The sequence below is a fragment of the Cololabis saira genome, chromosome 13, assembly GCF_033807715.1.
Source record: "Cololabis saira isolate AMF1-May2022 chromosome 13, fColSai1.1, whole genome shotgun sequence".
NCBI lineage: Eukaryota > Metazoa > Chordata > Actinopteri > Beloniformes > Belonidae > Cololabis > Cololabis saira.
In genome coordinates, this window is record NC_084599.1 from 8,671,330 (window position 1) to 8,691,984 (window position 20,655).

Genomic DNA, 20,655 nt, shown 5'->3' on the forward strand with positions numbered 1-20,655 from the left:
AATCTGGCTAGTAAAACCCTGGACCTCACTAACCAACAGTTTTGTTGTCTTTGTATAATTATATCTGGCATGAGCAGGTTTCTGTAACTGATGTTTGTTGGTACTGACGTTCACGCTCCTTCTACAGTCTTTCGAGTGGACATCATCTGTTCAGGCAAAGTAGACGAAGAGGCATTTCTAACGATGCAGCTCAATCTGACCAGCCACACCAACAACTACACAGTGCTCAACTTCAAGAGGAGGAAAATGTGTTATAAAAGTAAGACTATTTAAAATCACTCAATAGGGGTTGAGGGTGGTTTTTTTTTTTTTTGGTGTAAACATTATGTTGTTGTTTTTGGCCATTTTTCTTCACAATATCTTCAATAATAAGTATACAAGAAAGATTACAGGTCAAATCAATATCTAAAGCGATGTACAAATGAGGACACTGGTTTGGACATTTAACTGGAACTTGAAGCAGAAATATTATTGAGAACTGAAATCAAAATATTCTCTGCAATTACTTTGAATTATGGACAAATCTTCCTGATTGTGTCCTCACTGACCATCAAATACCATCAAAATAACCATTAAAAGTAGAGTACTTGATCTATATTATAAAACATCAAGTTAGCTAATCTTCTGGATACCAATCTATTATTATTATTATTATTATTATTATTATTATTACTGAACAATTACCATATTTTCTGGACTATAAGCCGCTACTTTTTTCATAGGTTTTGAACCATGCGGCTTATACAAAGGTGCGGCTATTCTGTGGATTTTTCTTCCACCGCTAGGGGGAGTGCTAACCGGAATTAGAATCAAAACTAAGACAAAATAAATGCAAAGAAGAATACGCTACTTCTTTAGCAGATAGAAGTAGAAGCAGATTTCAAACAGATAAATAAATACTGGTTATTTTCTCTTGGTTCTGTCCCGTTTTAATCAGCAAAGTTGCTGCCGTGTTAAAAGACACTGTTAGGAAAGATCTATTTAGGTACAAACATGTACATCATTTACAGTTCAAAATCCTTCTGTACATGTAGTAAATATCTAATCTAACAACATAAATATCTGCGGTTTGCATATCTTTTTTTTTAAATAGAGTGGGTGCGGCTTATATACAGGTGCGGCTTATAGTCCAGAAAGTACGGTACTTTGGTTTCTGCTGGCTGTTGATGTGGTATTTTGTTTTTTGTCATCTTTACTCATATACCCTATCATCGTCATCATCACTATAGTTCCAGGGGAAGAGAACAGATTTTTGTTTTCTATTTACAGTTAAGTGCTATTTTTGAAACTGCCTGAAGCTAATTACATATGGCCATGAAGTCTTTTTTTTTTTTTTTTTCTATCATGGAAAAAACAATTCCCATCTTATTTTAAGCTGGAGTGGCATCATCTGCATGAACGGATCCTTTGTGTGTTGAGTGGTACTCCGAACGCACAGAGGACTCATCCCTGTCGGATGTCCGGTGCTCTTGAATTTCTGCTTTGACGTCATAGCAGAAGACAAACGATAATGTATAGTACGACTCTATAGTCACATGTTGAACTTCCGAATCTAGTACATTTTTAACAACTTTTAACAACTTAAGGGTGTTTACAAAATAATTGCAGATGGCTGATAAAACACGTGATGTTACACCCTTGATTAGACGACTTCTACTGGAATCAGTTCATGGTAGTATTCCTACCAGCAGAGATATCATTAAAAACTTTTGACGTGTACAAATGAGTTTTTAAACACAGGAACGAGGATGTGCTGCAGGGAAATGGTGCTTCTGACACCCGTAAGATCTATGTTCAGAAGAACCAGTTGAGCTTCACATCAAGAATCCAGTCATGCATGATGGCGGCTGCTTCATGCCTTCCTCACACTTCAGTCAAACCGCTAGAGTTGGCCTGATTTCAGTTGGCTGGTGATGTGCACAGCAGGGATCAGCTTACAGCAGTCGTCGCCCATCCTGGTCCTCAAGAGCCCCGATCCTGCATGCTTTAGATGTTTCCTAGATGTTTCCCTGCTTCCACACACCCCATTCAAATGAATGGTCGTCATCAGCTTGTCATCAAGGTCTGGACAACTCTGTTGGTGACACAGCTACTTGTATCAGGGAGTGCTGCAGCAGGGGAACATCTAAAACGTGCTGGACGGGCCCATCGAGGACCAGGATTGTAGTAATACTGGATTTCAGTATTACTTCTTCAATGATCTGCTCTCTTAGAGGAGTTTGAAGGAAACCAGTTCAACCAGTCCAGTTCATGTAGACTGTGATCATCGCAACACTTTTCAGGGGTGTGATCTAATAAAATGAGTTTTTATTTGTCTCTTGGCCAGCAAAGTAGTTTGAACCATCACAGTGAAGAATGTAAGATGTTGGAAAAGCTTTTCTCTTGATTTATTTCTTTATCTAATTTAGTATTTTCCACATCTATTCAATTGTATTTATATAGTTTCAACACAATTTCTCTATAGGTGCTTTCCAGAGACCCAGAACATGACCCCTGAGCAAATATTACATAAACTCTTAGGGAGGGCTATTGGAAAGCACCATTTATATGTATTAAACTTGTTTAAAGGACTGTACAAATAAAAATGATCATGACACCCATACTCTTTTATAAAGACTTTTCTTTAAATTATCTTTTGGGTTTTTAATTTATCCTCCAACCAAATTTAGTTGAAAACCTCAGAAATGTTTTGCAGGATGTGGAGAAAACTCAAAATTCTCTATTTGCAGGACTGATACTTTTGACTTGATTTTCATCTTTTACATTTTGGTTTTTAATCATCATGAAAACAAAACATTTATTTATTGTTTTGAATACAGCATTTTTATTTGATTGTTTCCTCCACCGTCTGCTTTGCACTGAAGTCTTCTACACCACTGTGGAGACTTAGATACCCATCATGGTTGACAGAGTTCACTTCTCTTCCCCCTTTGTGAACAGGGCTTGATTCTGGTGCCAAGATTCCCGTTCCCTTCAACAACAACACAGTTCCGGACAGTAAGTAATCTTCCCCTCCCATCTTCTGTTGAACACACCCCCCTCTGCTGGATACATGACGTGTAGATCCCCGCTGGCAGATGAGGCTGAATCAACCCTGAGAGATCTGTACGTAGCTGCTGGATGCCAAACTTCAAAAAAACAAAAAGAAAATCAGTGCAGTGTGTCAGACCCCCCTCTCCATGGAGTTGTTTTTGTGTTGTGAGATGTATTCAGAGTCTCGCTGCTCCAGTAACGAGCACCAGTGGTGGCCTTGCCTCCCTACTGGGAGGACCCCAGGTTCCTCTGAAGGTCTTAAAGAGCTGAAGAGAAAAAAGGTTTGGAAAAGCTGGATCCTGGCCACAGCTATTGTTATTCTGGTCCCCGTTAGTTTCCCCACAATGTGCTCCTTCTCAGTCATGTGTTTACCTCACTGCCAGGATGGTTTATTTTCCCTGGCATCTCTGTTTACGGCAACACTATTGAAGCGTTTGTTGTTTAGCGTCGGGCTGCCCTGCTGTTCAGAGCTGATGCCTCTGTTAACATTTGTCTTGTTTCAACAGTTAACGGCGTGCCGACTCCCACCACCTCCACCCAGGTGTTCTACATCAGTGTGAGCGTCTGCTGCATCGTCATCTTTCTTGTGGCCATCATCCTGGCTATCCTCCACCTGCACAGCATGAAGAGGGTGGAGATGGAGGACAGGTTGGTTTATTTAAAAAAAAAAAACTATACTAAAATGTTTTATTAAGCAAATACAGCCTGATGTTTGGTAGTTGCCTGCAAGTACCAGCTCCATGTTCTTCCTGTCGTTGGGCAGTGTGAGTGACAGCGGGAGCTCGCAGGGCCTGTCTCAACCATCCACGCAGACCACACAGTACTTGAGGGCCGACACGCCAAACAATGCAGCTCCTGTCACCAGTAAGACACGTTTTAATTTTTCCATCCACGCACTTCATCATCAGTCAAAAGTCAGTTCATTTTTTTTTCAGAAAATACTGCACATATTACATTACCGCCTAAAGTCGACTCTGTGTACCATTTTTCTTTTTTTAAGCACTTGCTTCTGCAAATGTGGATGCCTTTCCAAATGCAATTGACTGTGAATAACCCAATTAGATTTATTAGTGTCATAAGATTGTAATGAGGAACACAATTCATGCTGTGATGTTGTCTCACTCTTTGCAGCTTCAACCCTTGTGACCTGATGAGCAATGTGTAAACATCATCACCATGTGCTTTGCATCAACCAGCAGTTGTAGGCTTAAAAAAAAACCCTCCTGAATTGAAACCGGCAGTTTTAAACTGAATTAAAGAACATTAATGGGAGAGGCGGACATATAGTGTCAGAGTATTATTAAGTGCTAAGTATAAATGTTCTACTTTCCCACCTCAGATGGGCGTTTTTCAAAGAGTCAATATACAAGATGGGAAGGCCATTCTGATGATGATGATAATACCGCCCATTCGTTTATGGATTTATGCTTTTTGAGTTCAGGGTTTGTCATTAGATTACTGGTGTTTTCAAAAAGAAAGTTGCAACCCATCAGTGACTTTACTGAGAATCATCAGCACCACCCATAAGTGACCTGTCAGTCACAGTGTAGCTCTGCACTAAAGTATGTCTGCTCTACCGTTTTACTCTCGAGTGGGATCGTAATTAGTGAGTAAAGTTTTATTTATGTGGCACTTTTCACAGCTTAAAAACCACAAAGACCTTCACAAGCCACACATAAAAAGATAAGACAAAAGCATAAAACAGAGGAAGCACAAACCTAAAACAGTAAAACAAAACAAAAAAAACATGCTACTGAGAGCAAGTCTAATTAGAAGCCTTTGTAAGTAAGATGGTCTTAGGTGGTTTCTGAAAAGATTCAATAGAGTCATGGCAACGTAAAGAAGCAGGCAGCGTGTTCCTCAACCTAAGGGCCACTGCTAACATTTTTAAATGAACCCCATGCTGTGTTGAAGAAGATACACGTCTAGTTGTTGAGATCATACACTCAGACGTCTATTTGCTAAGATCACAGACCTCCATGAGAAATGTTTGTCTCAGTCTTCCATCTGTTTTCTTTTTGCAACCACTTGTCTCCCTCTGCTGGCCATTAGAGGGGTAGCAGCTTCAAGGAGTTTAGTGCAAATCACTACCAAGCAGTTTTAATATATTTTTCCCCTCATATATTAAGCAGTTTATTGTGCAGTGAGAGAATTTCCCCGTGTAGCGCCACTTTCAGTAGATGTCTTTGTTAAATGTTGGTCTGTTAGCATCATTCTAAGTCACTCAGCCCTTTCTTTGTTTGGTTGAGACCCAACCAACTGATTTTAGGTTGTTTCTTTACGTGTATTTGATCTTTTATACGTCACTGAGCTCAAACACGTAGCTATAAAATCAGGTTCATGGTTGATAAAGAATTAGCATCCCATTTCAGACGGACGTTTCTTCAACAAACCTCAGGTTTCTCGCCTGTACCTCATGTAACATTTTCTTGTGCTCCTTGCTGGTCTTTATATTATTTTCAAAGCCTTTTGGATTTTTGTTTTTTTAACTATTCATATTTTGGTCATTGCATAGTTTTGAAATCCATCATCACCCTCTTGTGCATCATGTATATGTGCCGCTCCCTCTCACTGTACATTTTAACTGACCCACCTGCCTTTTCTGTGTGTCTGATCCTTGTGCCGTCAATTGAACCGCTATCTACTATTTTTTTTTTTAAGTCATCTCCTGATGGCAGGTTTACCCAACTTGCAAACATGCCTGGTCTGATGGATGTGTTTGTGTACGAGCTGAACATTTACAGCAGGCGTACGTCCATCATGCATCCAGGTCATGTTGTAATTTGTGTGAGCTACCCATTAAAAGGTTTCTCCCCCCCTCCCTCCATCGTCCCACCCTCCACTCCCCGTCCCTCTCCTCCTGTGTTCAGACCCTGGCTCTGCACCCATACTCCAGCTTGCTGCCTCCTCCTTCCAAAACCCTGGCGCTCCCACTCATGAAACAAAAAGTAAGTTCACCAAACAAGGGACGACACAAGTCTCCGCTTTTTTTCACTGCTATTCTTCTGTCCCACTTAATTAACCATATTTTGTCCATAACTTTTGATCATTTTGGTTGTGTTGATGTACTGTTGTGTGATGTTTAGCAGAATTAAAGGGCCTCCTTTTAGAGATTCCGTGTCTCCATGTCGACGGTGGCTGTTTAAAGCCTCGGTATACCACTTCATGCATCTACCCCCGCTTGTGTCATGAGGTTGACTGTTTAACTTTGGAGCATTTGGTATGATGTCATGGAGAATCCCTTTAAATCTAAGCCATAAGTGGTAGAACAGCCTTCTGCCATTAGAAGGTTGGCGGTTTGATTTCTGGCAAGAGACCAACATTTGCTGTAATCTGGATGTAGATGGATGCAACTGAGGAATAGTGGCTTTGGTATCAACATTTAAAGATTCAGACTTTTTCTTTGAACATTGGACAGAAGATGACACTCAAATCATTCCTGATTAAAGGGGACCTATTATGAAAAACAGGTTTTTGTCTGTACAGCCGCCCAGATGAGCCGTCCAGTGTGATGTGGATCTACGAGCCGTTCAGATTCTGCTCCCGTTGTTACGTAACCAAAATGTGATTTACATCCTCATTTTGGCCTCTGATGCGTGAAACCACGCCCACAACTAACTCCACCGGCTGGAGCTTCCGCCATTTTTTCTTAGCGGTGTATCGCGTCATTCAGGCAGCCAATCACCACAGTGCCTCATTATCATAGCCCCGCCCACTCAGAATCCTGCATAGATAATGAGGTTAGAGAATGGGAAGATAAAGACATGGCTCAGTGGCTGAATTTCTAATTTATTTAGCAAAAACAATCAAAAGCTTGTTTTTAAGACATTCAAGGCCTGTTTAAAATAGGTATTAGATGCCAAAAAAAAGTTGTATTTACTTTTCTATTCAACACACTCTGTCACACTGCATACGTCACCTTGTTTGTGGCTCTTATTAGTCGTAGCACTAACCACCGAGATGCAAAGACGGGTTCATAAGCAGCCGTTGGATCAGGAGACCCTGTAGGTTGTTTTAAGACCTTACATCTTTCTAGATGTGGGTCTGATCTATCAGGCCAGCAAAGGCTCAGGGGCTAAACTAAAGCTAAAAGTGCTCACAGCCAGCGTCCTCTGCTGTTTGTTGATTTTTAAAGTATTTAAAAAGAAAATGAACCAGCCAGAATTGTACTCTGTTGGCAAGCCTTGAAGAAAATCTCATTTTGGAATCAGTTAAGAAAAATATAATTCAGTTACTCTCTACTGCAAATGACCAGTTGTACTAGAGGACTGAGAAGAGGAACAGTAAGGGCATTGACCTCTACAGATCATCCTGACTACCCTCAGGGTCTTATTCACTGCTCCGTCCCTGAGACGGTACAGATACTTGTGGTGGTATCCACATGTCTTTCCTGGAGCTACGACGTACCGGTGCAGGTTGTGTCATGTTAAACGTAGTGGTGAAAACAAAGAGCAGGATCTTCACAGTACCGCCTGGCTTGTCTGGATGAGGGTGGATGAAGCAGGTAGACGATGATAGCATCTTCAGCTTCAACCGCAGGGGGATAAACAAACTGAACTGAGTCCCAAAAGGTGCTGGTTTGCTAACGTCGGTAGCCAATAGCAGCGCTTAGAGGATAAATCATCATCCTGAACAGATATGTTGTTCTAATATACAGGACTGTCTCAGAAAATGAGAATATTGTGATTTTCTGTAATGCAATTACAGAAACAAAAATATCATACATTCTGGATTCATTACAAATCAACTGAAATATTGCAAGCCTTTTATTATTTTAATATTGCTGATTATGGCTTACAGCTTAAGAAAACTCAAATATCCTATCTCAAAAAAATTGAATATTCTGGGAATCTTAAGCTGTGAGCCATAATCAGCAATATTAAAATAATAAAAGGCTTGCAATATTTCAGTTGATTTGTAATGAATCCAGAATGTATGACATTTTTGTTTTTTTTAATTGCATAACAGAAAATAAAGAACTTTATCACAATATTCTAATTTTCTGAGACAGTCCTGTATGTCCTACTATTTTGAAAAAAACAAAATACAGGTTTTTGGAGAACTTGTTGACAGACCACGGATAAAGTCTCCAGATCATGGACTAAAAACAGCTGCTGTGATGGGTGTTCATAAACTACTGCTAATTCAAATATGTGCAAGTGTGCTGATATACAATGTTAATCCATTTAACAAAGATATTTCAATAGATTGAAGTCTGCATAATGCAGCACATGTATGAGTGCAGTTGTCATGCAAGTACTTGAACAAGCAGAGATCAGAAGTAAACGCCACTGATCCTCTGGTTGCTACTGACACTAATGTGAAAACATCACAGCTGTCCGTGTTTCTGTTTACAGTGTTCAATATGCAAGGCTTTATTATGATACAACATCACATACGGTCACCATACAACACAGTTACACAGGAATGAACTTGAGCTGCCCTATCTGCCATGGAGATGAGCTAAAGAGGTGCTGATGAATCCTACATAGGTGGTCTGTGCAGGCGTCCACAACCTGTGGACTTACGCCATCTGGACCTGCAGTAATGCTCCAAATCTGCTCCTTCAGCTGCATTTGTCTGCTGGAGACGGACGGACAGGCTCTCTGGGGAAGTGGTGGGACGGTCCATGACTAAAGTGCAATTTGAGGTTATAAAGATACTGCATGGACACTCATGGAGGGTGTGAGGACTGTAGTTGGGGGCAGGGAAGTATGATGCAGATTGTACTCTTGACCGGAACCTGTTGGAAAAACATGTTCATTATCCAGTTTATCAGTGAAATTACAAAAATAAACATTGGCTGACCTCAGAGTGAACCAAATAACCTTTATTTTTTACAAGATGTGCTGCGAGACAGTTGCTAACATACTCCAGAATTAGTTGTGCTTTTTTGTAAATGATTTTTTTCATGCATAATTACTCAAACCAAGTGAGTTCTGCCTGAGTAAATGTCACAAGTGTTGATCATGAACAAATTAGATTACTAGAATGAAATTAAAACTAAATGTGGCTGATGGTTGTTGTCAGATGTTAAACGGTAGTGACTCAGAAGTGTAACAGATGATTTATTGGTATTTGCAGTGGCATTTAAAAATTCCCTTTTATAAAACACCATTGTTTTGATACGCTGTAATATTTGATTTTATCTGTTTATTTTTGGATAGACTGAATACTGTCTACATGAAGTATTGATTTAAGACAAAGCCGCTGTTTCTAACTGTTATTATGTTATTTTGTAAGACTAAAAGAAAATCCATTGGTGCCTCTTACCTTTGCCGTAGAAGTATCGGAGAACAGAAATGAGTCTTTTACAGTGTTTTGCTTTGTTGCCCTTTGTTGTGTCCATACAGGACTGTCTCAGAAAATTAGAATATTGTGATTTTCTGTAATGCAATTACAAAAACAAAAGTGTCATATTGCTGATCATGGCTTACAGCTTAAGAAAACTCAAATATCCTATCTCAAAAAATTTGAATATCCTGGGAATCTTAATCTTAAACTGTAAACCATAATCAACAATATTAAAATAATAAAAGGCTTGCAATATTTCAGTTGATTTGTAATTAATCCAGAATGTATGACATTTTTGTTTTTTTAATTGCATTACAGAAAATGAAGAACTTTATCACAATATTCAAATTTTCTGAGACAGTCCTGTAAGTCTTTTCCATTCGTTCATTCATTTGTGCAGCGTCATAGTTAGACCTATAGGGGGCGACATTGACCTGCACTGACGTGGACTCTGTGTTGCTCTACTACAGTCTTGTGTTGGGATTTTGTGAGTCTTTGTTTTGCTGAATCAAAGCCCCGTTACGTGCCAGTGTCCCTCAGCAGGAAGCTGAACCCCTCATCGCCCCAGCCATGTATAGTACCGTTGGATAAGGGGGATTATCTCAAGAAGGACATCCAACAATATATAAGCTTATGGCAAATCAATATATGGAATATGATGAGCAGTTAGTGCAGCCCTACAAAAGGTGAAAAACAACCAAAAGACAGTCCATCCACCTCAAAACTCATATTTTACGACTGTACCATCAGATAAGAAAGTGAGTACAGATTGGTTGCCGTTTCCTGAGTTAATTAAGACATTAAGTCCAGCCTTGTGCTGAGGTTGTTTTGACAGTGTTTTTTCCGTTCCAACCATACGTCCTCTGGGTAATCTCCAAGTTTGTCTTAGTACATGTACACAAGCGCTGAGACGGAGTCATCACTCAGCGCTTACATGAACAGTGTTGATACGAAGGGCTTTGCAATGTTCATCTGTGTGTTGACAGTGTGGGGAACTTTGTGTTTTCATTTTTCTAGATCCTGTCTCACTGACCCAACACCTAATAACAGCGTGTACATGGAGTTGCGTAATAACACTGCTGCAATACAGGACAGAAGTGTAGAGTACTGCATGTCTTGCAGCCTGTTTTCTTGTAATTGCTAGGATTTTCTTAAATTCAAATGATAATTAGGTTTTTGAGAAACTTGGTTCTTTCAAAGACGAATTCACAGTAGAAATCCCTGTTTTTGTTGTTGTTTTTCAAATGTGTTCGTTCAGGTGGACCAGTCAGTAACTTTGAGGATTGGTTATGTTTCATGTGCAGGAAATGTGAATATTTCTGCTTGTGTCTACAGGTTACCCGTCTCTGCGTATAGAGAAGAATGACCTGAAGAGTGTCACGTTAATGGAGGCCAAAGCTAAAGTGAAAGACATAGCCATCTCCAGGGAGAGAGTCACGCTGCGGGACGTCTTACATGAAGGTATTTGACTCTCATGCTCGCGCTTGCTCCCAGGCTTCCTCTTTCTAACTATTGAAGTGGTTCAACACTTGCTTTTTGATGCTTGAATAATATCAACATCACTTCAGACGTTTCAACAAAAAGTGCACAAGTTCACAGTTTGATCCGCCCTGTTTTGAGAAGCAAGGTGCACAGATTGTGTGAGAGGAAAAAAGGGCCTCTCCTTACTTTCTCTGTAAGTCTGTCATTTATCGAGTTGTAATGTTTACCATCTCATCCCTAAAACGTACCTTTTTTTTTATTTTTTAGCTGTGTGTATTTCTTTTCACACAGATAATACTTTCAAACTGTCTAATCCTCTTAAGTTGCTCTCCAGACACAACAAAATTACCCAAAATATTCAGAAGAAAACAAAATAATTGATGTAATCTTTTATTTTATTTGATTTGCACCAATAAAAACAGAAAACTTTTAAGCCGAACGATAAAAAAGGAAAATAATTCCTAATTTATGTATGACATTTTGCAGAATCATGATTCGATTAGCATTTGTCTTTAAGTCTCTAAACATTTTTAACTTTTCAGCGCTTGCAGATGTTCAAAGTTCAGACCTGTTTGTCATCATCTGTTCAAATGTAACATCCTATCGTCACTGGGCTTCGACTGAGGACAGTTTTACAACAAATGGGCAGATTTAATAGTTATGGTTCTTAAGGTTTAAATGGCTGAAATCAGAAAAGTTTGAGCAACCTGAAGTGAGGGTTCTGTGGGAAACTTCTCCGTGTTTGTGGATAGGAGCGAACCCAATAAAACCCCCACCGCAGCACAATGAGCACATCTACAGCTGCGGTAATTCCTCCACATTATCTTACGGAGTGTTAATGTTTATACTTCACTAATGAGAGACCAGAGCTCGCTAGAAGCATTTTGAAACAGAGTGGAGCATTATAATGGGTGCAATGTTTAATTACAGGCCTTTTATTTCAACAAGCAGCCGCTACGAGGCGTTTCCTGTTAGCTCTGGAAGACAAAGGTGTTAAAAAGGAACAAGGAAGACGTGGTGAGATGCAGATCTTTAGGAAGCAGTCTTACATTAGCTCCACCGGTTTTCTTGGAAAGGTGTGAAGACTTGCCTTCCTTTCTTTGTTGCCCTTCAGTCAAGGTACAACTCATAAAGCAGCTCCAGATAGCATTTAATCAATATTTTTACAGCAGGCTACAGGTGAAAGTTGTGACATTGTTAGAACTGTGACTATGTCCATACATCAGCATCATCCACCGAGAAGGAAGAAGAAAATGTCTGGATTTTTGAAATAATTGGGATGTATCTCTCTTTGTTTTTAACCTCACTTTAAGAGAGGAGGGTCCTTTGCACATATTAAGACCTAAAGATGGAGCTCCACCTCGCCCCACAGTACGCTCCCTACTAGTGAGCCTTGTATGGATAAAGATGAACGTCCTGTAACATGCAGCCTTGCACTCAGAACTTAAGTGGGTTGTGAAATGTTTTCCGTCGCAACTGTGGATAGTCAGAAGAATAATCTCTAATCAGAATTTAACTGTATTTGTGAGGTCATTAGTTGACGTCAGTCCCAGAGCTTGGAAACCTTTTCCAAAGAAATGGGGAAGTGACGATTTAAAAACCTAATTCTGCTTAATCTAGGTTTTTGAGTTGATTGATCAGGTCAGCTTGTCTCTAACTGGATCAAGTTAAGTTTTTCTACATTTTATACATGTAATGATGTAAATAATAAATACTTCTTGGCTGTACTTTGTTAGAAACTCCAGTGAATAATAATTAAAGTCGGTGCTATTTAAATTCAAAAAGTCTTACATTTTGTGTTGTGTGATGCTTGTGAGTAAAGCTGGTGCCTGTAGCTGATTGACATCTTGTTTTGTTTTTCTTTCATCCACTGCATCAAATTGAGCATGTAGCCATAAAAACATTTTGCAGACACATGACATGTGTTACACATGTCACATTTCTCAGTTATTTTTCTGTTCACGGCGCCGCTGTGGTTTCACGTTCCTGAGCAAGACCACATTGGTCTCTGGAACATGATTGCGAGTGATGTAAAAGTTACCCAAGGATGTATGTCAGAGTTTAGCCTTTAAATGTCATTTAACAGCTTTCAGAAGTTAAGTCATCACTTCCATGAGACATATTCTTGGTGCAATCATTCTCAGCCCACTTTAAAAATAAGTGCTGATCCTCTTTTTTTTTTTTAATCTTCTCAACGAACATTTACTGTAATAAGAAACACTTAATCATTTACTTTTCAGCCGTGTGTTATTTTACTCTTTCACACCAAAACTATCTGCTGCCGACTGCATCCCTGTTTACCGGAGGGTGAATTGACCTGTTGCAGCATATTAAAATAACCGCTGATTGCGGCCGTGTAGCTTAAAGCGGCCCAGTTTCTTAAGTGTCTTAGTGTGGCACTTAAGAAACTGGACCTGGACATAACTTGGCCGGCTGCTCTGTAAATGAACAGTTGTTACGTGATGCATGATAGCGGTTCCTCACTCTGGAGACTTTATTACATAACTTTGTCAGGAGTTGTTTTTCTTAAATCTTCCACTTCAATAGTTGTTTTTTCTTGGCTCCGATGTTTATTACTGGCATTTCTTCACAATTTGTTTTAAATCAGCCATGTCCTAATGTAAATATTGACGCTTGATAAGTGAAAGTATGTTCGCAGACTGCAGAACTGTAGCTATATTATCAGCTCACTCTGCAGCTGTGCAAGAAACCACACAAGTGCACGAGCCTGCACTTGTGTACCTGTCCGTCTGCACAGAAGTCGCTCTGGCTTCCTCAGATCATGCATACAGAATGACAGCTAATCTGATATTAATAATTAAAAGCGAGGGATCTAAAACAACATGTGCTTGGCAAAGCCACGTGTCAGGGTGCTGCACTCAGAGTGGGGTTGTGTTTTCGGGAGTCAGCAGGTCCAGACAGGCTGGATGAGGAGGGAGGGAGAGTCTTAAAACTGTAACCCTGTTGTTAGGCTGCGTCTCCTTTCCTGTTGAAACATACGGCTCATGTTGCCGCAGGACTGAGATTTTTTTCTTAGTTTATATTGATGGTTTATCTTCTGAGTTGGCATTTAACCTCAGAAAAGTCTTGAAACAACAGCTTCACGAAGGAGATGATGAACAAACTCAATTGACCTTTCCACATCATCTGCATTTGTGAATCGTCCTAAGTGATTAAAGGGGGTTCTAGTTTGGGCTCATCAGCAAAACCAGAACCTACCGAACCCTGTTCAGGAGACAGAGTTCTTGAAGCGGAGGCCTGTTGACCTCCGTCCACAGATCAGCCACACATGGCAGTCAGTGAGCAGGGTGACATTTGAATCTCTGAATGAGAAGCCTCTGGCTGTCTCGCTCCTGCCCTTTTCCCTCACATAAAAACCTGTGGTTTATCTTTGACAGGCACATTTGGCCGCATCTTCCACGGAGTGCTGCTGGATGAAAAGGATCCGAGTAAGGAGAAGCAAGTCTTTGTGAAAACAGTGAAAGGTATGCGCTTCATCCTGGCTTCAGTAGACAGGTGTGAGGGTGAAACCATCAAGTCACTGCCAGATTTGATCGTCTGTAATTGTGCAACTCACCTGGTGTTTTTACATGTACTTTACGCAAATAATCGGAACACACATTCCAGCAGTTCATCTATAAATGTGCACACACAGATCAGGAACACGTCGCACCGTCTGCACAGCGATATTTAGCCGTAAATGTCTGATGCATAGAACTGAGTCTGCTGACTTTGTTTTTTTTTTTTTATACAATGAAAATTGGCAATAACACGAGAGGAAGGTTTTGTTTTTTTGGGAGAAGTGGAGATGCTTAAGGGCAAGTAAAATGATCTACTCTAAGATGCCGACCCCCAGTTCCCACGCAGACAGTCAGCCGCTGCTGCCACGGTGCCATCCGGTAGCATTATCCAGGATTACAAACGCTGTGTTTTATTTTGAAGCAGTCACGCTTGGTGCTGCACAGATTATTTTTCTCTCCAGCCAGCAACGGTAATTCATGTTATCCTGGTTGACGTGGTTGAGTCTGTTCACGCTCAACATCGCGTGAAGGTGGATCAGACTCATCTTGAGTCTTAACAACATTCATCATGGCATCATTTTTACATTTGAACAGTTAACCTCAGCTCGGGAACCACAGCTCGTTCTCACCGTGTTCTCATGATGATGTCACTGAAGAAATATTAATATAGTTGCTCAGCCTTCAGTGCATCACTCACCTTATTTCCGTTTCCATTTTCTCAGCTTTAAAGGAAGAATCGCCATATTAAACTAAAACTGGGACAATAAAACAAACATTTTATATATACAGGACTGTCTCAGAAAATTAGAATATTGTGATTTTCTGTAATGCAATTACAAAAACAAAAATATCATACATTCTGGATTAATTACAAATCAACTGAAATATTGCAAGCCTTTTATTATTTTAATATTGCTGATTATGGTTTACATCTTAAGAAAACTCAAATATCCTATCTCAAAAAATTTGAATATTCTGGGAATCTTAATCTTAAACTGTAAGCCATAATCAGCAATATTAAAATAATAAAAGGCTTGCAATATCTCAGTTGATTTATAATGAATCCAGAATGTATGATATTTTAGTTTTTTTAATTGCATTACAGAAAATAAAGAACTTTATCACAATATTCTAATTTTCTGAGACAGTCGTGTGTGTATTTGTATGTAAGAATAATTTAGGAAAAGGGAACATCATTGCACTGAACCACAGCCTACATTTACATTGTTGTCTGACCTTTATTATTCATCTCTGTGGCTCAGACTCAACCAGAAATACTGGGCGTGTTTGTTTAAAAAAAAAAAAAAAATTCTCCTACTAATGAATTCACCAAATGGACACTCACTGTTTCATTCCGGTAAGGAAGCGTACCAAGCTGACGGTAAATGAATCCTGCGTCTAGCCCATGCCCCGGGTTTGCATGCCAGCGTAAGGCCACCCAGAGTTTGGGATGGTCTGCTTCTTTGTTCGGACCATGTGTCAGCTTTCTCTGCTAGTTGCCCTCTGACCTCTTGTTCCCTCATGTTTACACAGAATGGGTGGATTCCACTCTACGAACAATATCCTTGTGCCAGTTTTGGCTTTGTTAAACTCTTTACTTCCTTCTACTGCGCCTTTTGGAAGCTAAACAATGCAGCTTTCCATAAGTAGCAGTGATGGCAAAGCTGCACACGCAGATTAAAAACTGGCACGGGTCAGTTTCCCTCCAAAATTTCCCCCAACAAATATTTGCTTCCAGTGGAATTATGCAGTGAAACAGATAAAAATCAATAATCACACATGGTTAGAAAGTAAATTAAATATGTTTACTGTTCATTTTTCAGACTGTCACTAGTCGCTCTTATCTTTTAATGTTTTAATGTGATTCTGTGTCTTGATTTTGAAATGCACAGATCATGCCTCCGAGGTGCAGGTGACCATGATGCTGACTGAAAGCTGCAAACTGAGGGGACTTCATCACAGGTAAGTGGGAGCACTGAAAGATCACAGGGACTTTGATGTCCTGGGGCAGTTTGAACTAAATTCATTAAAGACGAATTTAAAATAAGAAGAAGAAGAATGAAGGGAATAAATGCCACGGCTTATTCATGGTTGTTTCATAATGTAATGAAAATATCACCATGTTTTTACCCACCTACTTCCTTTTTTTCCTTTTTTTCTTTTAAATAAAATGATCAAAGATTTAAGGAATTACAGCTCTTCAAAATGCACAAAGCCCTTTTTCAGGGGATTGATGGAAATGTTCCCTTGAATCAAAATCCTGGTCAGTTATTCCTCGGTTGGAATGAGGACATCAATGTTTTGCTGCATTTGGATGTTGTTGTGTTGCAACCACATCTGGTCGGTGGAGCTGCAGGTGACTTGCACTATTCTTAAGGTTGTTTCAAACTCTGCAAGAACACAGAAGTGTGCTTGTTTCCTTGAAGTTGCATGAGTTTCTCATGAAGTATCAAATTTAAGTGCAGAACTCCTGCGCACATACTGTACGTAGACAGCAACAACAATAAAGCGTTGAGTTAATGCAGGACAGGGAGAGACATGTTTGAAGCAGAGGAGGTGTTTCTATTCCCGGTGGGGGGAATAGACCGGTTGTGGCACCAGCTTCCTCGCGGGCGGATAAGGGAGGATGATGTTTCCGCTTTTCAACATTAATCCTCTTGAAATTTCGGACGGATTATCTTCTGGTGTCATCTTGAAACCACAGGAGAACAAAGTTCTACCCAGAGGATGTGTCGACTGCTGGGGGGGGCTGGTATTGGCTGCTGTGCACGTTTGTGCAGCCAATTCAACGAGTTAATGTGCATCATATTGTACTCCATGTGGATCCTTCCATCCACAACTATCAGTACCCGTGATCCATGTGCCCCCGGAGGAGAGTTTATGGCGGGGCCGTCTCGGCACCATGTCAAGTAATATAGAGAAGAGAGGCGACACGCTAGATTGGGGGGTTAAATCTCGGGGTATCTGCCAAAGTAAACGGGCCACTGACAAGAACGGCATACTTTTACACGAAGAGCAGATACAGTAACAGGTCGAGTGGAGCAAAGGTTTATTCTTCTGACCTAAATGTCAGAGTTGCATATTGCTTTAAAGTTTAGCCCATATTATTTTTAATCATATGGTTTATTTTTACCCAACTCGGTTTGTTGTCTTTTTTATTTCATAATGGCAGCATAGTTTTTGTCAGAAGCAGCAGCTCTGCACACTCATGCTTTCTACAGAAAGACAGCTGTCGCTTACCTCATGTTCAAGTCAGCATGTTAATAACGTTGGCCAACACTTCCTCTTTATGGTTTGATGGGTTTTTTTGTTTGTTTTGGTTTGGTTTTTTCAACTTGTTCTCTTGTGTTCCTAATTATTTTGATACAGCACCAATATCTGCTGTTAAGCTACATTCTCTGTAAGTATGATCTGATGCCGATGTTTCTTTTCCCCTCTTCCTTCCAGAAATCTGCTGCCCATCAGCCACGTGTGTGTAGAGGACGGGGAGAAGCCCATGGTGCTGCTGCCCTTCATGGCCTGGGGGAATCTCAAGCTCTTCCTGCGGCAGTGCAAGCTGGCCGAGGCCAACAACCCCCAGGTGAGGCTTCCGCTCTGCGTTCACCTGCTGCAGCTTTCTGCTCTTAGTTAAACCCTTAAGATACACTTCACTTCAATCCACGCGTAACACGGCGCTGACACATTTATGACGCAATTAAATTAAATCCCCCAAGTTTGACGAAGTTGTCTTCCATCCCCGCATCAAGCCTGAAAGAATCTTTTGTGTATCGGCAGCAGTTGGCACCAAATAACACCTCCAGAAACTACTGTGCTCGCTGTTATTCTAACAACTGTTGATGTAGTCAGAGGGCCCTCGGGGCCGAGGTCTTTACTCCTTAGATAAACACAGGTTTGCTTTTGTACAGGTTAACCCCCGGGAGTCTTTGATGTACTTGGCAAAGCTGCAGCGCAGATTTAACTGAACACTCGATCAGATGTAGCGAATATTTCCCAATCACAAGATGAAGCGTGCCAACTATTCGCATTAATCAAAACCCCCTTTGTTAAGGTTTGTGTAACACAACCGTCTCACCGGTTTCACGATGCACTTTTTTCACTGTTGGAGGGCACAAATATAGTCGTGAATTTTTACTTTTGCTATAAACATTGTTACCAGCATGGAAGGAGGACTGTGTCATTCAGCCGGGGGAACGGAGGAGGTGAAGCGGCGACTTTCTTTCCCCCAGCAGTTGTTTTTAATCTGTTTTACGGTGTATTAACTGCCTGTTATTGTAGCAGCTTCAGTATATACATAGTGCTGGAACTAGAAGAGATAAAAAATACAGATCTTACAGTTACTTGTCCAATATATCCATTCTTTTTCAATGTTTGAACCCAAATTATTAGTTTTGTTTTGTATAAAACCTCCTGAGTCGAGGTTCATAAAAGGGTAGGCATAATAAGCCTTGGCTTCAGCCTATACCTTTTCGGTGCCACTTAATATATTGGACCTTTTTTTTATCTTGTATTATGTTGTATCCAAATGGACCGAAATAAAAAAAACTCAAATCAATCTTGAGAGAAACGTTCATGTTGTGGAACTCTAATCCTTAAAAGCTAAATGAAGAGCCTGCTGCTAGTTCAGACTGGAAGAGTTTTCATGCTTCTGACTCCCATACTTGACCCAATTCGAAGGAAACGAGGAGTTTGACACAAGACCAGTTTCATAACCATATAGTCGCTGTTGGGAGCTGTATTCGCCACTCGCTCTTTTTTGTTTCTGTTTTTCCTGCGTCTCTAAGCAGCACATTATCACTCTGTCTCTCCCATTTCCTTTCAGGCAATCTCTCAACAAGACCTGGTTTACATGGCCATTCAGATCGCGTGTGGCATGAGCTACCTGGCTCGCCGGGAGGTCATCCACAAAGACCTGGCTGCTAGGAACTGCGTGTAAGTGTCCCTGACCCGGCACGGGGTTTCCCACTTCCCTCCCGAGGCTTTTAGGTGATTTTGGTTTTGAAACCTGAATGAATGAACACGCCCTTTCTCTCTCTCTCTCTGTTGCCCGCACCACCAGCATTGACGACAACATGCAGGTGAAGATCACAGACAATGCCCTTTCTCGAGATCTATTTCCTATGGATTACCACTGCCTGGGGGATAACGAGAACCGCCCTGTCCGTTGGATGGCCCTGGAAAGCCTGCTCAACAACGACTTTTCCAGCGCGAGCGATGTGGTAAGTATTATGGTAGCAAAAATAACATTTCCCGTCTCTCAGGATGGTATATTTTAAGAGGCAAGAAGCCCGTCAAGGAAATGCCACCAATTGTATGTGAGTGATTCTTAAAAGGCTTGGACAAGGTGTCAAAGGAAAGGGATGTCCAGTGCGGGGCAGCGTGTGTCAGTGCTTTTTCCTCCTTTCCTGTCCAAAGGTAGGAGTGTTGGCTGGGCAGGGACTTTTCGGGAAGCCCGGCAGATCCTCGGAGACAACAGCCAGACATGCACCCCTTCCCCTCAGTAGTCCTCTTATGGTCATGCTGCCTCATGGCATAGACGGCACTTATAGTTCACAGACACGCCTGTAGCAACCCACTAACCTTCTGGGGAAGTCCGTACAAGCAGCTCTGCATCACTGCTGCGTACGCAAATACTCCTTACCCGTATATTTACGCACATCCCATTCCAAGCTAGACTTGATGAGAGTGACAATTGGCATGCCTGGATCTTGTTTTGCAATGTTGGCATGGCCCGCGCCCCGAGGTGGGAGTGGAGTGGGTGTCTGTGTGAGAGAGGCGCTCCCATTCCTGAGCTCTGCTCTTACTCACTGGCGTTAAACGCTCTTCCTCACCTCATCACCACCCCGGTGGTCCGGAACACATCACACGCTGCTTGTTTGTCCACCTGCTTGCCAGGGTTGGGCTTTTATAAAGGACGGGGTAATTTCATCTTAGAGTTTAGAAAAAAAGCAGCTTTAAGGCTGATTTTTATTTTTTTTTTAAAACACTGTTTTTATTCAAGTTTTCCACATTTTCACATATTTTAAGTACATTTAGTACACTTCCCGGCAATGATATCAGTTAAATACTGTCGTAGACAGAATGATCAGATATCTAAGTCATATGATCAGATAGATAAATGATAAAACAAAGAACAAAAACCAATCAAACACAAAAAAAAAAAAACTAGAAATAAAACAAAACTTACAAAACAGCTCTCAGACAAAATAAACTACAATCAGTTTTTCCAAAAAATATTTAAGTGTCAGGGTACCTACTATGGATGGGCGGTATGGACTAAAAAATGTATCACGATAATTTCTGGCATTTATCCCGATAACGATAAAAA

The 20,655-nt window shown here is 40.7% G+C and overlaps 1 protein-coding gene across 2 annotated transcripts in view; it reads left to right on the top strand.

Annotated features, from left to right (window-relative positions):
- ryk (receptor like tyrosine kinase) overlaps positions 1-20,655 on the top strand; it is a 55,052-nt gene that overhangs the window by 23,411 nt on the left and 10,986 nt on the right. Inside the window, exons 4-14 of one of the 2 annotated variants that reach the window (XM_061737576.1) lie at positions 128-259; positions 2,941-2,997; positions 3,540-3,681; positions 3,797-3,897; positions 5,904-5,981; positions 10,663-10,788; positions 14,208-14,294; positions 16,223-16,292; positions 17,778-17,910; positions 19,150-19,259; positions 19,387-19,546. In XM_061737576.1, the coding sequence (XP_061593560.1) occupies positions 128-259; positions 2,941-2,997; positions 3,540-3,681; positions 3,797-3,897; positions 5,904-5,981; positions 10,663-10,788; positions 14,208-14,294; positions 16,223-16,292; positions 17,778-17,910; positions 19,150-19,259; positions 19,387-19,546 (1,196 nt within the window). The remainder of the gene's footprint in view (positions 1-127; positions 260-2,940; positions 2,998-3,539; positions 3,682-3,796; positions 3,898-5,903; positions 5,982-10,662; positions 10,789-14,207; positions 14,295-16,222; positions 16,293-17,777; positions 17,911-19,149; positions 19,260-19,386; positions 19,547-20,655) is intronic. The other variant, XM_061737577.1, reaches the window with a different exon arrangement.